Genomic DNA, 16,762 nt, shown 5'->3' on the forward strand with positions numbered 1-16,762 from the left:
CGGGGTGTCGGCCGCAATCGCACAGCCCGGCATTCCTCGTGATCCGACACCCCACTCCCCGGTGGTCCAGCAGGGCCCCGGTGTGCGCAGTGCTAGGCCCCTCCCCTTTAATCAGGGAGGGAGGTCTGCTATGACGCGGTGCTATGTGCCGACGGGCGTGGCGCTGTTACATGAAGTGCCGTGAAATTCACTGGTAGTGCCTCAAGAGGGAGAGCAGCGCTTCCAGTAGCACCCTGCCTCCTGCCTGGGGTGCCACGACTGAATATGATGTGCAGGGGTGCCAGCTATTTTGGGAAGTTAAAATTAGCCCCGGTGATGTTAGCGACCCAAAGGGGGTGCCACCAAATTTCCCCCTAAGAGTCTAAATGGGCTGGAGGAGCAGAGGGATCCAGGGACACAGATACACAAATCACTAAAAGCAGCAACACACGTTAATAAGGCCATTAAAAAAAAGCACTGGGGTACATTCCTAAAGGAGCCTTCTGTTCCATGCCTAGGAGCTCTGAACCATGGCAGAGAGCGGCTGGGACATATTTCTCACACGCCTCGAGATTAACCCACACAGCAACTTTGCTGTCAGTGAAGAGAGACAAGAAAGACCAAAGTGCCGTTTGCCCCTCTCAGTGTGGCCCTGAAGGACTGTATCCAGGCTGGAGTTCTGTTCCCACCGTACAATCCTCCCCCAGATTGTCCTTTCTGAGCTCCAGCCAGGTGATGCTAAACACTCAGGTGGGAAAGGCAAAAATCTACAACAACGTGTTTAAAACAAAGTTGATTTATTTGACATATATCCAGAATATTAAACTCCAGCCCAGTTCCCGGAGTTATTAACATCAGCAGAAACAATCCCCAACTGTCAGAATGAACATGGTTCAGTCCTGGATGTGATTAACAGCAGCAACAACAACAGAATCCACCCCCTGCAGTCACTTGTGAACTCGCTGGTGTGTCAGCAGGTGGGATGAGCGAGTGAATCGCTCCCCACACACGGAGCAGGTGAATGGCCTCGCCCCAGTGTGAGTGCATTCGTGTTGTATCAGCTTCCTTTTGCTTTTAAAACTCTTCTCACAGTCCGAGCATTTAAAAGGTGTCTCATCAGTGTGAACTCGCTGGTGTTTCAGCAGGTTGGATGACTGAGTGAATCCCTTCCCACACTCAGAGCAGGTGAACGGCCGCGAGCCGGTGTGGACACGCTGGTGTATCAGCAGGTCGGATGAATTAGTGAATCCCTTCCCACACTCAGAGCAGGTGAACGGCCTCTCCCCAGTGTGAACACGCTGGTGTGTCAGCAGGTGGGATGAATTAGTGAATCCCTTCCCACACTCAGAGCAGGTGAACGGCCTCTCCCCGGTGTGAACTTGCTGGTGTATCAGCAGTTTGGATGACTGAGTGAATCCCATCCCACACTCAGAGCAGGTGAATGGCCTCTCCCCGTTGTGAACACGCTGGTGTATCAGCAGGTTGGATGACTGAGTGAATCCCATCCCACACTCAGAGCAGGTGAACGGCCACTCCCCGGTGTGAACACGCTGGTGTCTCAGTAGGTTGGATAACTGAGTGAATCCCTTCCCACACTCAGAGCAGGTGAACGGCCTCTCCCCGGTGTGAATGCGCTTGTGTGTCGATAGGCCAGAGGATTGGCTGAAGCCTCGTCCACACACAGAACACGTGTACGGTTTCTCCCCGCTGTAAATGGTGCTTTTTGCTTCCATGTTCAGAGGCCGATGATATTCAGATCCGATGAGTCGAGTGACTCTGTCAGATCTTGATGTGATGTTTGGTTTGAGTTTCCTGTCTGCAAATCCTCCCCTTCCAGTGCCCTGTAAAATTAATTTAAAACAGGGAGCGTGAAGAAAACAAAGGCAGGTTGTGAAATTGAGCTCAATGAATCTGGTCAATTGTGGGTCCGGCACTAGAGAAAAGTGACCATGAAAGCTGCCGGATTGTCATAAAAACCCAACTGGTTCGCTGATGTCCTTCAGGGATGGGAATCCGCCACCTGGTCTGGGCCTACACAAGTCTCTGGCCTCTATGGGAGGAGAGAGTGAGAGAGCGCGAGAGAGAGAGGTGGGTGTGGTAGGGGGAGGGGGTGAAGGAAAGGAACTTTATACATCTGCAACTCGACCAGAACTTTGATAGCACCTCCAAAACCCGCAACCTCCACCACCTAGAAGGACAAGGGCAGCTGTTGTATGGGAGCACCATCACCTCCAAGTTCCCCTCCAAGTCACACACCATCCTGACTCAGATATATTCATCGTTGCTGGGTCATAATCCTGGAACTCCTTACCGAACAACATTGTGGGAATACCTTCACCACACGGACTGCAGTAGTTCAAGAAGGTGACTCACCACCCCCTTCTCAACGGGAAACTGGGGATTGGCAATACAGGAAACTTTCGTTTCAACGGAGGTTAAATATCCGGAATGCTCTATCCACTGGCAAAATTCAGGAGTCGGTTCAGATAACTTTTTTTTACTTTTAGCTGCTTTTTTTCTCCATTTGTGGCTCTGCAAGTGTCTAGCTGAAGCTGTTGCTTAGCTACAGAGACGCTTGCAAGCTGCACCGACTGTTTTGAAGCTGTTGCTAAGCAACAGGGTTTGTTGCTTCAGACAGAGCTCAGAAGCTCCATATCTTTTAACTATAGCGCGCGTTTCTCCGGCAGTGTTGATCGACCGGCACCAGCTCGGTCCCGTCAGTGCCGGATACCAGAAAGTTTCCTGTATTTGCTGCTCTTGCTAGCTACGCCCACATCCCAAGAATGAATTAAAACAAATCTGTAGATGTAAACTGGATTAAAAGCCTGTACAGAAATACTTGTTCCTAAAACAATACTCTTTTACATTGTACGGACAGTGTCTGTGTAACAAACTAATCTCCCCTAGAATCCACCTCCCTTGACAGTCTCACATTGGAAATTGTTGGGTCCTCTTGGGCTCAGAAGTAGTGGGGGTTAAACCCAGCAGCTTCTCCTCCATCTCCACTTCAGCTCAAACTGAAACATAGGAACATACAAACATAGAAGATAGGAGCAGGAGTAGGCTATTCGGCCCCTCATGGCTGATCATCCAAATTCAGTACCCGGTCCCTGCTTTCTCCCCATACCCCTTGATCCCTTTAGCTTTAAGAAATATATCCAACTCCTTCTTGAATATATTTAATGTATTGGCCTCAACTGACTTCTGTGGTAGAGAATTCCACAGGTTCACCAGTCTCTGGGTGAAGAAATTCCTCCTCATTTCTGTCCTAAATGGCTTACCCCGTAACCTTAGACTGTGACCCCTGGTTCTGGACTCCACGACCATCGGGAACATCCTTCCTGCATCTAGTCTGTCCAGTCCTGTCAGAATTTTATAAGTTTCAATGAGATCCCCTCTCATTCTTCTAAAGTCCAGCGAGTACAAGCCCAATCATCCCAATCTCTCCTCATATGTCATTCGGCACTAAACTAGACGACACTAAACTAGGAGGTGGGGTGGGCTCAGAGGAAGAGACCAGGAAGCTCCAGAGCGATTTGGACAGACTGGGCGATTGGGCGGATAAATGGCAGATGCACTATAATGTGGACAAGTGCGAAGTTATCCACCTTGGGTGCAGGAACGGGAGGGCAAATTATTATTTAAATGGCAATAGATTGGGAGAGGGGGAAGTACAGAGAGACCTGGGTGTTCTTGTACACCAGTCACTGAAGGCGAGCATGCAGGTGCAACAGGCGGTCAAGAAGGCAAACGGTATGCTGGCCTTCATAGCAAAAGGGTTAGAATACAGGAACAGGGATACCTTGCTGCAGCTGTACAGGGCACTGGTGAGACCACACCTCGAGTACTGTGTACAGTTTTGGTCGCCTCATCTGAGGAAGGATGTTCTTGCCATGGAGGGGGTGCAGCGGCGATTCACCAGGCTGATACCAGGAATGGCGGGAATGACCTATGAGGAGAGACTATGTAGTTTAGGGATGTACACACTGGAGTTTAGAAGATTGAGAGGGGACCTCATAGAAGTGTATAAAATTCTGACAGGTCTAGACAGACTGGATGCAGAAGGAATGTTTCCCTTGGCGGGTGAGAACAGAACTAGAGGACATAATTTAAGGATAAGGGCTAAACCATTTAGGACAGAGATGAGGGGGAATTTCTTCACTCAGAGAGTGGTGAACCTGTGGAACTCATTGCCACAGAGGGCAGTGTACGCCAGCTCATTAAATATATTTAAGAGGGAATTAGATATATTTCTACGGGCAAAAGGGGTTAAGGGTTACGGAGAGAAGGCGGGGACGGGATACTGAATTAAAGGATCAGCCATGATCTCATTAAATGGCGGAGCAGGCACGAAGGGCCGAATGGCCTACTCCTGCTCCTATCTTCTATGTATCTATGTATCTATGTATTCCTGCCATCCCAGGTATCAGCCTGGTGAATCTTCGTTGAACTCCTTCCACGGCAAGAACATCCTTCCTCAGATAAGGTGACCAAAACTGCACACAGTACTCAAGATGTGGTCTCACCAAGGCCCTGTACAACTACAGCAAGACATCCTTGTTCCTGTACTGAAACCCTCTCGCTATGAAGGCCAACATACCATTTGCCTTCTTAACCACCTGCTGCACCTGCATGCTTACCTTCAGCGACTGGTGCTCAAGGACACCCAGGTCTCATTGCACTTCCCCTTCTCCCAATCTATTGCCATTCAAATAATAATCTGCCTTCCTGTTTTTGCCACCAAAGTGGATAACCTCAGATTTATCCACGTTATATTGCATCTGCCATGCTTCTGCCCAATCACCCAACCTGTCCAAATCATCCTGTAGTTTCTCGGCATCCTCCTCACAGCACACACGCCCACCCAGCTTTGTGTCATCTGCAAATTTGGAGATGTTACATCTAGTTCCCTTGTCTAGATCATTAATATATATTGTGAATAGCTGGGGTCCAAGGACCGATCCCTGCGGTACCCCACTAGTCACTGCCTGCCACTCGGAAAAAGACCCGTTTATTCCAACACTTTGCTTCCTGTCTGCCAACCATTTCTCTATCCAAGCCAATACCTTGCCCCCAATCCCAGGTGCCTTAACTTTACACACTAATCTCTTATGCGGGACCTTATCGAAAGCCTTCTGAAAGTCCAAATACACAACATCCACTGGTTCTCCCTTATCTATTTTACTAGTTACATCCTCAACAATGAAGCAACAAAAAGACCTACACAGGCGGCCAGGCGCCTACCTTCCGTCAGCCTGCAATAAAGCTCTTCCCCACAGCTGCTGACTAATGGCGGCCGCAACACCCACAATTCCCCACGCCCCAGAAACTGCTCTATGCAACGCGCCGATTTCCCCGCTGAGAGTGCGCATGCTCCCCGGGGCTATGGGCCATTCTGGGAGCCTGGCTCCTGTCCTTTGTCCCGAGTCGGACTCAGTGGTACCAGCTGAAGAAACCGGGAAGCGGCGGCTCGGATGGGAGAGGCACTGCACCCTGGGTTTCCTGGTGCCGGGGCCCTGGCCGCACGTCCACCGGACCCAGCCGCTCTGATTCTGATTGAGTTTTTGATGAGCTAACAGAGAGGGTTGATGAGGGCAATGTGGTTAACGTGGTGTACATGGATTTCCAAAAGGCGTTCGACAAGTGCCACATTATAGTGAAGGGGTTAAAATTAATCCTCTCAGAATTCAGGCAGCTGAGGTGCCAGCAGAATTAAAATCAGAACAAAGGAGTGGGTTCATGTGAGAATGAATGAGAGCTAAAAGAAACCAGGTGGCGATAAGAAATTTCACAATATAAATTGACTTACGTAAAAAGGCAAAACTAAAGAAAGGACAGGCTGAAAAGTGCTATATGAAAAACAAAGATAAGACAGTACAGATTGAAAAAGTGCTACTCTCGCTAGTCTTGCACAAAAGACAGTGTGAGAAGCTTCAAAAAACCAAGATAAGACACAATTGTGCGACAAGACAGAATGTGTGTTCTGAGTAAGCGATAAGGAATATGCTGCTTTAGCTAAAAATTGTAGACACAGCAGGATATAAGGGTCATGGGAATTTGACCTGTGACCAAAGGCATAGTAAGATGTAACTAACCTTTACTAATACTGAAAAGAATAAATAAGCCATATGTGATCAGGTGATTATTGTAATACAATGTGATTGGATGAAAATGGAATAAAAAGCTGTACCAACCAAGAGAGAACAAGAAGGGTGTCATTAGACCACGGGGTCTATGACCTTCTCCCAGAATGTTCTGTTAATAAACTGTGTACTATCACTTTTACTTTAAGGCAGACTCGAGTGAATTTGTTTTTCACCAACAAATTGGCATGGCGAGCAGGGTGCTACGGAACTGAAAGACTGCCCGTACCAGTGAACCCGGACGAGAAGTCAAATTCTGACCGTCCAGAAATTGAGTCATCTGGGAAGGTGGAGGGACAGTGCCGTAGCATCATGAATCAAGTGAAAGTCTGTAAGAGGTGAGAGAACACAGTTGTGTGAGTGTGGATTGCATGAACTAAGGGAACACTGTGTAGCGATAGACGTCGCGAAGGAATGAGTGATTGACTGATCGACAAGGACAAGGAGGGTGCCTGTCTCATTGACCCTAGCCTGAGCCGGAATTAAGAGGGCGATTGGGCCCCACGTGATGGCCAGGTTCAAGTAGGCTGAGAGACTCCAAAGTACCCTGGGATCGTGAAGTCAATGAATATATGTGTGCTTAATTGTGATTAATTAACTGCTTAAAAAGTCTTTTACGACCACCGGGGGTGTTACGAGAGGTAAGATGGAGGGGAGAAATCCCAGGTCACGGACATACCACGAATAAAGACAGGATCACAGCAAACCCGCACAGAGAAACGCAGCAGAGTAGGTAAGACTGATGTAGGACTGGATATGGTGTCGGGGAAAGAGATGGAATGGGGACCCCCTGGGTCCCTTACCAGGCTCTATGCAGACGACCGGAAGGGTTTGATAGATAAGATGAAAAAGGATGGATGGGATCCGTCTAAGGTACCAGTGTACCAACGAGAATGGTGGGAGACACAAAAGGGAAGTAAGACAAAGAAAGCGGGAGTTATATTGGTACACCAATTAGTAACGGTCATTCAAAAGACTGAGGAAATTAAAATGAAAATCTACAGGAGCAGGTGACAAAATTAGAGAAAAAAAATTGGCAAAACGAAAGGATAAACAAGGCGAAAGAAGATGGGGACACCGATGGAAAAAGAGGGAAAAAAAGAGAAACTTAAAGTTTTACTGACATGGAAGTTATTAACATTTGTGCTAAGACAAATAAAACACAAGATTTGCTGAGTAAAAGGAACCTTAAAAAATGCTGGAATTTTAGTTTGTGTGAAAGTGTGTGTTAAAGTGTGAATGTTTTCCTGACTATGAATGTTTAAGAAGTTACAGTATTTCTTTTGTCTGAAAGTATGTCTTTAAAAGAAAGATTCTGTTATGTTTGTTTTAGCTCCACCCACTTCTCTGTGTTAAAAGTGTTTAAAAACTTTTGTCTAGTCTTGGATTTTGAGGCCTAGAAATTGGGTTGTGGGTTCGCCAAGGCTGTAGCGCCAGAAATTTTGCGCCAGCGTTATTGCGGCAGCGCCCGACGAAAATTCGGTTGCGCCGGGCCCAGACGGCGGCGGGCGCTAAAGGAGGGTTTTAGCGCCTCAAAACGGGCGTTCAATTGGGTTTTCCAGCGCTAATCCCCCGCTGCGGCACCCGATGCGGTGCGGCAGGCTGGGGAACTGCAGGCCTCCTCCTTCTGTTAAGGAGGAGCTGCCTGCAGCTGACAACTGACCGGCGGATTCCCCCGACATCTGAGCCCGGCACCTCGGGGAAGTGCCGGGCTCGCAGCACACACACATCAGGGCTGCGGGGGGGGTGATGCAGGAGTCCGGGAAGGGAGGTGCGGGCAGGCGGCCGCCGGGAACGCGGCCGGCCGCCGCTCCACCTTTATGCGCCGGCGCAAAGGCGTGTAAGAACCCTTTCCACAATCGTTGGTTGCGCCTGCCACGGGCGAGGCGGGCGCAACTGAATTTGGGCTTGGGGCCGGGTTACCACGGCAACCGGGATGCTGCGCACACCGATGACGTCATCGGTGCTGGCGCAGCGCTACCGGCTAACGCCGATGGTAAGGCCCAAGTCAATTTCAGAAACGGCTATAATTCCAGCGCAATGCCCTCCAGCGCCGCTAATTGGGCGCTAACCCCACTCAATTTCTAGGCCTGGAAGTTTTAAGAATGTGCGAATAAGATTGTGCCCCAAGAATTGGAAAAAAAACCTTTGAACTAATTTAAGTTAAGCTGGTGTGTAGAAACTGAGAAGAGCAACAAAAAGTTTGTTTAACAAAAGATTAAGGGCTAGAAATTCGGTCTCGCCCCGTTTGGGGCGCTAGTCCTGGCGAAGCGCAAAGTTTAGCGCCCGACGCAACTTGGCGCCGTATTGGGTCGCTGCACCCCTGATGGTGATTGCGGCGCTAAATCAGGCGCTGCATGCTACTCTTAAGCTGCAACCCAATTTCACCATGGTGGGGCGCAGCGCAGGTGCTGTCAATAATCACTGACCCCGAGACACACTGGCGCCGGACAGCTCTGAAAGGGGCGGGTCAATTGGAATCACAAGACACAACACTTCCTGGCACGCCTTAAATTCGGTGGAGGCTAAACAGAGGCACCCCAGGCTCTGCAAAGGTGCAAAGGGTCAGGCAGAGGGCTGTACGCTTTGATGAGGGGCCCTGGAGGCTTTGGTTGGTGCTGTGGAGTGCCGGCGTGAAACGCTATATCCCCAGGATGGCAGGAGGGCGCCACATGCCGAATACAGGCGGGCCTGGAGGGACGTGGCCACCAGAGTGGGCTCCAGGAGCGTGGTCCCTCGCACTGCGGTCCAGTGCCGGAAGAAGTTCAACGACCTCACTCGGGTCATCAGGGTGAGTGCCTTTTCCACGGTCTTGTTCATCCCTCCATGTGCACCTGACTTTCTGGCTAGAGGGTGGGCGAGCCGCCAAAGGCCATCTGCCAGCCAGCACCCCTGGCCCTTTCAGGAAAGACACATGCACATGCTGCTCAGTGCATGATGTAAGGGCTATTCAACCATGGGGGGCAGCTGATGTGTGCTCAGTGCAGGATGTTTCAGCAATTTCCATCCTTTCTGTTGCAGGGGAAGCTGGCACATAACCGACACCAGCAAATGGCCACCGGAGGAGGACGTGCCCAGATCCAGGCTCTCACCGACCTGGAGGAGAGGGTCCAACATATCATGGGGACCTGGCTGACTGGTCCTGCCGCCTCTGGAGCTGCCGACCCCATAGTGGCCTACGATGGTAAGGCTATCGCCTTTTGGATCTCTCTCCTCCCAACTGTTCCCCCCAGCAGCATGATCACTGACTGTGGATCCACTGCAGTATATTGCAGCACTCATTCCTCCCTCGCTGCCACCCTGTCCTCACGTTAATGCCACTCCTGCACCTCCATGCCTCCCTCGCTGCCACCCTGTCATAGAAACATAGAAGATAGGAGCAGGAGTAGGCCATTCGGCCATTCGAGCCTGCTCCGCCATTCAACGAGATCATGGCTGATCATCCAAACCCTAGCACCCGGTCCCTACACTGACAGCCATCCCACACAAGCCCTATCCCTGTAACCCCGTAACCCCACGTATTTAATCCCCCCCTAACACTAAGGGCCAATTTTTGTCATGGCCAATCAACCTAACCCGCACATCTTTGGACTGTGGGAGGAAACCGGAGCAGCCAGAGAAAACCCACGCAAACACAGGGAGAATGTGCAAACTCCACACAGACAGTCACCCGAGGCCGGATTTGAACCCGGGTCCCTGGCGCTGTGAGGCAACAGTGCTAACCACTATGCCACCGTGCCGCCCACGCCTCACGTTAATGCCACTCCTGCACCTCCATGCCTCCCTCGCTGCCACCCTGTCCTCACGTTAATGCCACTCCTGTACCTCCCTGCTTTCAGCTGCTGACTCGTCCGGGGAGGAGTCGGGCCCTGAAGCTGCCACTATGGGTGACTCTGGAGGCGGCGACCAGGATGAAGCCGAAACACCAGATGAAGCTGCAGGCAAGCCAGTGCAGTGGCGGACTGGGGGCACACCATCCCGGGAGGGGAGCGGGGGGGACACCACGGACGAGGATCCACTAGTGGGCCCCAGTGGCCTGCAGCAATGCAGGGGGAGAAGGGAAGCTCGGGGGCCGTCTCCCCGGAGGGTGAGTCAGGCCACCAGTGCTGCTGCAGAGAGTGCAGAGGATGTACGTGCCCTCAGGAAAATGAGCGCTCAGGCTGGCCGGAGGCACACTGAGCTCATGGCTGCAGTGGCAAGGTTGCCTCAAGCCACCGAGACACTGACGACCACTGTCCAAGACATTGACGCAGCACAGGCCCAGAGTGCGCAGGACTTCAGGTCAGCTTTGGAAAGGTCTGTCCAGGGCTTCAGTGCAGCGATGGATAGATCTGTGCAGGGCTTCAGTGGGGCAATGGAAAGAAGTGTCCAGGGCTTCACAGAAGCAATGGAGAGGAGTCTCCATGGCTTCCGCGGGACAATGGAAATGACTGTCCAGGGCTTCACTGAAGCAATGCAAAGGACTGTCCAGGGCTTTGCCGAAGCACTGGCACCTGCCACGCAAGGGCTAAGTGCTGCCACGCAGTCACTCGCTGGTCTCCTGCAGAGGCACATGGAGGCCACACGACCAGTGACTGCTGCCAACCTCGATGGCTCAGGCATGATTACCCAGGGACCTCACAGCACCGCAGCAGACCAGCAATCTGTGCTCCCACAGATTGCTCCGGCTGCTGAGGTACTGCCCCGTGGGAGTGCCAGTGTGTTGGTCGAGCAGGGAGGTGCTGCCGTCTCTCAGGATGACAGCATTCCTGCTCCCACCACTGGCACTTCACTGCAGCTGCCAGCACCTGCAGGACAGACTTGCTCCACCCATGCACAGGTGGAGCAGTCAGCAGCCGGGCCCTCTAGGCCCAGAGGTCATCCAGGCCGCACCTCAGGGGCATCTGCACTCCGGGACAGTCAGCAGGCCTCCCCCAGCCTTGTTGCAGCCACTGGGGCCCCCTTAAGGAGGAGCTTCAGGGTGGGAAGGGGACAGACGTCCAAAAGACCACGCTCCCCATCAGGGGGGAAGAACTGAAGGGTGCCCCTGAAGCGTCTGGCCAGTTGGAACCAAGCCCAGGGGAATGTCTCTGCCTACTGTCATGTTTTATTTCATCTGTCTCACGGGAGGGAGAGACGAATGTGTCCGTCTGTGACTTTTGATTTCTGTTCATTTTATTTAGTAATGTTGGAAGGGAGCACGTTTTTGTAAATAAACACTTTTTTATTCCTTAAGAATGGCCATGCCTGCTATTTATATGCATCTTGCCCTTCACAGGCTTGGGGGTATGAGGTTGGTTCCATTCCTGTTCTTGGATTGGCTGCAAGCATTCCGTCAGAGTGGCCTAGAATCGATTTGTGATCAGCCTCAGACGCATGGCCCTTCCAGTTAGAACCTCCCTCCCATCCTCCTCCTCCTCCTCCTCCTCCGCTGGGGCGGCAATGTCTGGTGGCATTGGCTGGGTACGCAGGATAGCAAGGTTATGGAGCATGCAGCAAACAACCACAAAGTGCGAGACTCGCTCAGGCGAATACTGCAGTGCTCCGCCGGAATGCTCCAGACAGCGGAACCGCTGCTTCAGCATGCCAATTGTCTGTTCGACAATGTTCCACGTGGCCTGATGGCTTGCATTGTAGCGCTCTTCAGCAGGGGTTCTGGGCATCCGGAGCGGGGTCATCAGCCACGGGCACAGAGGATAGCCCTTGTCCCCGAGAAGCCAGCCTTCTGGTTGAAGCAGTGCCTCAAAAAGGTCTGCAACAGTAGTCTGGCACAAGATGAAGGCGTCATGGCTGCTGCCTGGGAACTGCGCATTCACTGCGAGGATCAGGTGTCGGTGGTCACAGACCAGCTGGACATTGAGGGAATGGAACCCCTTGCAGTTGTGGAACTCCTCCGGATTGAATACAGGCGCCCGCAAAGCCACATGCGTGCAGTCAATGGCACCCTGCACCATGGGGAAGTCCGCGATTGCTGCGAAGCCCTCTGCGCACTCCCACTGCTTGTCCGGGGTCATTGGGAAGGAGATGTACTGCCACCTCCTTCTAAACAGGGCATCAGTCACTTGACGGATGCAGCAATGCACCGCAAACTGGGAGATGCTGGCTATGTCGCCAGATGCAGCCTGAAAAGAGCTGCTCGCGTAGAAGTTCAGGGCAACAGTCATCTTCACAGCCACCGACAGAGATGTCCTGCACCTTAACTGAGGCTGCAGATCTGTCCGAAGCAGGTGACACAGTTCAGTCACCACCTCCTTTCTGAAGCGCAGCCTTCGGACACACTGCTCCTCCGACATGTTCATGTAGGAAAACTGCTGGCGGAAAACCCTGGCAGTGTAAGGTCTGGTGTGGCGACGTCTGTAGGCCCTCCTCTGTCTGGCCACGGCCGGCCCCCTCTCCCTGCGTCTCAGTGCCCTTTGCAGATAATGCAGCAGCAGGACGCCACGTCCAATGCAGCACCCATAATAAGTGCGCGCAGGTAGTTTTGCCATTCTTAATGCTCACCAGCAGTAAAGCAATGGTCCGAATGACGAAGTTCCTCTGCCAGCATGGACCCAGTGGTCAAAAGGCTCTCTGTGTGCAGCTCAGCAACTCCTTGTAGCGCTCGAGGAAGTTGTGCTGCAGAAATGGCTGCCACTTTTAAACCACACCAGTCCCCTTTAAATAACGCCCCTCCAGCACGAGTGCAACTTGGTAAGGATCCAGGTAAGCTATCACTAATAGCGCCAGGCGCTACGCAGGGGTGGGCCACTGAATTTGCGGACGGGGGCGCCCAAAAGGCGTTGCACACTCAAATGACGTCATTATCTGCCTGCGCCCATGAGCGGGCGCTAAGAGTTAGCACCGGCGCTAAAACCATGCTCAATATGGGGCGAGGCACTCGGCTCCCTGCGCCCGCCCGGAAATTGGCTAGCGCCCCATTTTTTGCCCTCTTTAGGCGTTATTTGGAGGCGCTAGCAACCCAATTTCTAGCCCTACGTTTCAGTCTAAGATTTAACCTTGCAGTCGCGGTTGCTATGGTGAAATCTTCTAAAGCAGTTTGATTTGATAAGAAAATATGATGTAATTTACTGTTTTCTGCAAGAATATGCTATTTTGTTTTGTTTGTCTGTTCATAGTTTTACAAAAGATAAGCTTCTGCCTTAAAGTTACAGTTGCCGATGTGCTTTTGTTATATGGAAGTTACCTTGTAAACTAATTGCAGCACTTCTGTCTCTAATGTTAAAAACACTGTGTAAGCTACCTAGCCTGAGAATCACTTGTTTCTGAAATTGGAAATGGAAGATAAATTGATAGAGATGAAATTGAACATTGACAAAACCTGTCAGTTCAACTGTACTGCTATTTGGATTTTGGGATAATTTTGAAATGACAAAATGGACTCAGGCACTATATATTTGGTTACTTTTGGGAAAATAAAAGATCCTCTAAAAATAATGATAATAAAATGTGTTAATAACTTGAATCAAGTGAGAACGTTTGATCTATGTTTTCTATCTTAAATATTGTACTGGACCGTAAAGTTTTTCCAGGACTCATGAATGAGATATGAATGGTAATTAAAGGAAAGTGATTGAGAGTGTAAGATTGAAACAGGAGAATTACACTACTGAATGGGAATTTTCAAAATTTTCTAGTGAAAGTCAGGAAAATGTAGTTAAGAATAGTAAACTGATAGCTTTCTCTTGGAGACATTTGTGTCCCTGCCTTTAATGAACTTTTAAGAAAACTGAATTTGATAGTCTGGCCACTACCCAAGACATCGGGACCATGCAGAGGAAGATGAACAAAGATCTCCAGGCGACTACAATCTTTCGATAAGATACCTGAAAGCCCGAGAAAGGCTTGTATCGGATGGCACGATATTGAGATACTGATATGAGTGTGCAAATGTGATTCGTTATGTATGAGGTAATTACCATCCAGGAATGTATGGTGAGTTTGCACTGAAGAATGGGTCTCAGACATGCTCAGTTACTTGACAACAGCAAGACATGAAATGGTTAATGTGGCTCAGGAGAGCGAGACAACTTTTAAAGCATACTCCATCGAGAAACTATCTAATTAATGAAACAATCAGAATAGAGTTAAACACACGGGTACCTGTTAGAGGGATTGAAGTTGAAGTGGAGAGTTGCATGGAATCTGGATTGATACAATCGAGGGCTAAGGAGAAATCATGATTAGTAAGAATTATCCACAAGATGGATACGAGCAAAAGAGAGATCTGGAGAATCTTTTAAATCCATGATTTGTTGATTAGATGTTAAACTGTAATGTATTTGATATGATTGTAAGATTGAATTTAACTGTGACTGTAATAATTGTGTTTTGTAGGTAACAGAGCGTGGGAAAAACCAGTACGAATCCAGTATGAGGTGATTTTAGTGGTGCCCCCTGTGTCACTACTACTGCAATTACCATGCTTTATGGGTCTAACAGGACCTGTCCCATCAACCAACACATTTTTAAGTATGAGCTACACAATTATGTGGCACAATTCGGATACTCGGATATGACATTCCCCTGTTGTTTGTGGGTTTCAGTGAGCTCATGATGCGACTGAACTCCTCCCTAAAGCATTTTTATGTTTTGGAGCAAGACAACTCGAGAATAGATATTGAAATTGACAGCATAGGGGACAACTCACATTGATGGGATATTGGGCTTAATACATCAGCACACCCTTAGGTTTGTATTATTTCACATGCTCTGGTAGTTATCCAACTTGTAATGATAGTGTATTTGATATATGTAACGTGTGTAGTAAGACTTTGATACATAAGCCAATTGGGTACTCATGACCATGACTGAGAAGCACTAACAAATTAATTGAGCACACCAAAAGAGAAGATCCGAAGCAATGTAGAGGAGACCCCAGGTGGGGTAACATCAGGAAAGATAGAAGAAACAGAGGAGACCCCAGGCGGGGCAGAATTGGAACACCGGAACAGTGAATTGAATTTGAGTAAGGGGTCAGAGGTTGCTCCTTCTCCTCAAAGGAATGGACTGTAAGGAAGGGAGAAATCTTCAAGACTCCCTATGAACTAACGCCCAAGTTGAGAGAGCAATAAGAGCTGGCTAGATTAGTCAAGAGCCGATTGTGAGAAGTCAATAAAGGTATTTCCTTCTAAAAAAAAAGGGAATTGTAAGAAATAGCTATTAGATTCAAAGATGGGTTTTAATTCTTAAACCAGGGACTGACAACAGGCAAGCGGAAAAAGATAGCATAAATGCCAGCAAGGTCGAATATCAAGTATCAAAAGACAAATAGAAATGATAAGGACTTCTAATTGTCATTATAGTTGTAGTATTATTTTGTGTTATAATGACGGTTCTGTAGGGCAGCTGTGTCCCGAATAGTGCCGGTTGCTGCAGTTGATATAATCAATATTGAGCCTGAAACCGAACAGTTAATGCGGGATAATGAACTGATAGTAACATACATGTAAAGTTCATTAGTCATTTGCACAGACTACCACGCCTAGCACAACAAGATAGACAGAGGGGAAAGATGAGCTTAGGTACTAAGTTTAAGCCATCAGTGTAGGAGTAATCCCGGGGATGGTAAAAGTGGAAGAGAAGTTGGTATCCCTAGCCAAAGTTTAAATTTGGTGCGGGACCAACAGGAGGGATTGAAAGGGTTAAAAGCAAATCCTTTCAGTGTTTAAAATGCAGGGCAAACAAATTAAAGAGAGAGGGGTCATGTGCGAGATCACTAAGAGCTGAGGAGAAGCCAGGTGATGATAAAATGTCTGCCCAGCTCAAGGACTTCATACAATGGAGCCTTGCAAGAATAAGATAAGGCATAGCCACCAAGCTACATACAACTAATGCTGAATTGTGAGAATGATTTAATAAAATCAGCTAAACTTAAAGTAGTAACATAAAGAAACAAAATGGCTTGCATAGATTATTAAAGAAACCTCAGCCTAGCAACTATGGTCTGGCAGCCTGTAGAACCAGACGTCATAATCCAGGTGGCAGAGATAAGAAATAGAACAGAAAGAATGGGCTCAGTTATAAACGAGTTGTTGATACTGTAACCTATGACCTGCAGCCCAGTGTTGCAGACCAAGAAGGATCACGAGGGCCTAGCTGCCAGAATCATTGCAGGGGAGGATTAATTAGCTATTGTATTGAAGGGGTTAAATTGAACCCTCTCAGAATTCGGACAGCCGAGGTGACCACTAATTAAGTGATGCCAGCAAAATTAAACTCAGAACAAAGGAGTGGGGTCATGTGAAAGTGAATAAGATAAGAAATATCACAATAAAAATTGACTTACGTAAAAAGGCAAAACTAAACAAAGAACAATGTGAGAAGCTTCGAAAAACCAAGATAAGACGCAGTTGTGGGACCAGACAGAATATGTGCGTTTTGCGTAAGCGATAAGGAATATGCTGCTTTAGCTAAAAATTGTAGACAACAGCAGAATATAGGGGTCATGGGAATTTGACCTGTAACCAAAGGCATAGTAAGATGTAACTAACCTTTATTAATACTGAAAAGAATCCATATGTGATCAGGTGATTATTGTAATACAATGTGATCAGGTGATTATTGTAATACAATGTGATTGGATGAAAATAGAATAAAAAGCTGTACCAACCAAGAGAGAACGAGAAGGTGCTCACACAGACCGCGAGGTCTGAGACTCTTCT

General features: G+C 49.0%; 1 protein-coding gene across 1 annotated transcript in view; it reads right to left on the reverse strand.

Annotated features, from left to right (window-relative positions):
• Nucleotides 1–759: 759 nt before the first annotated feature.
• The window catches only part of LOC147093703 (uncharacterized), a 36,698-nt gene continuing 20,695 nt past the window's right edge, over nucleotides 760–16,762 (reverse strand). The window contains exon 4 of the mRNA XM_085974350.1: nucleotides 760–1,686. Within this exon, the coding sequence (XP_085830476.1) occupies nucleotides 927–1,686 (760 nt within the window). The 3' untranslated portion in view covers nucleotides 760–926. The remainder of the gene's footprint in view (nucleotides 1,687–16,762) is intronic.

Source organism: Somniosus microcephalus, unplaced genomic scaffold, assembly GCF_052327205.1.
Source record: "Somniosus microcephalus isolate GS21.2 unplaced genomic scaffold, FLI_Smic_1.0 unresolved_chr1, whole genome shotgun sequence".
Lineage (NCBI taxonomy): Eukaryota > Metazoa > Chordata > Chondrichthyes > Squaliformes > Somniosidae > Somniosus > Somniosus microcephalus.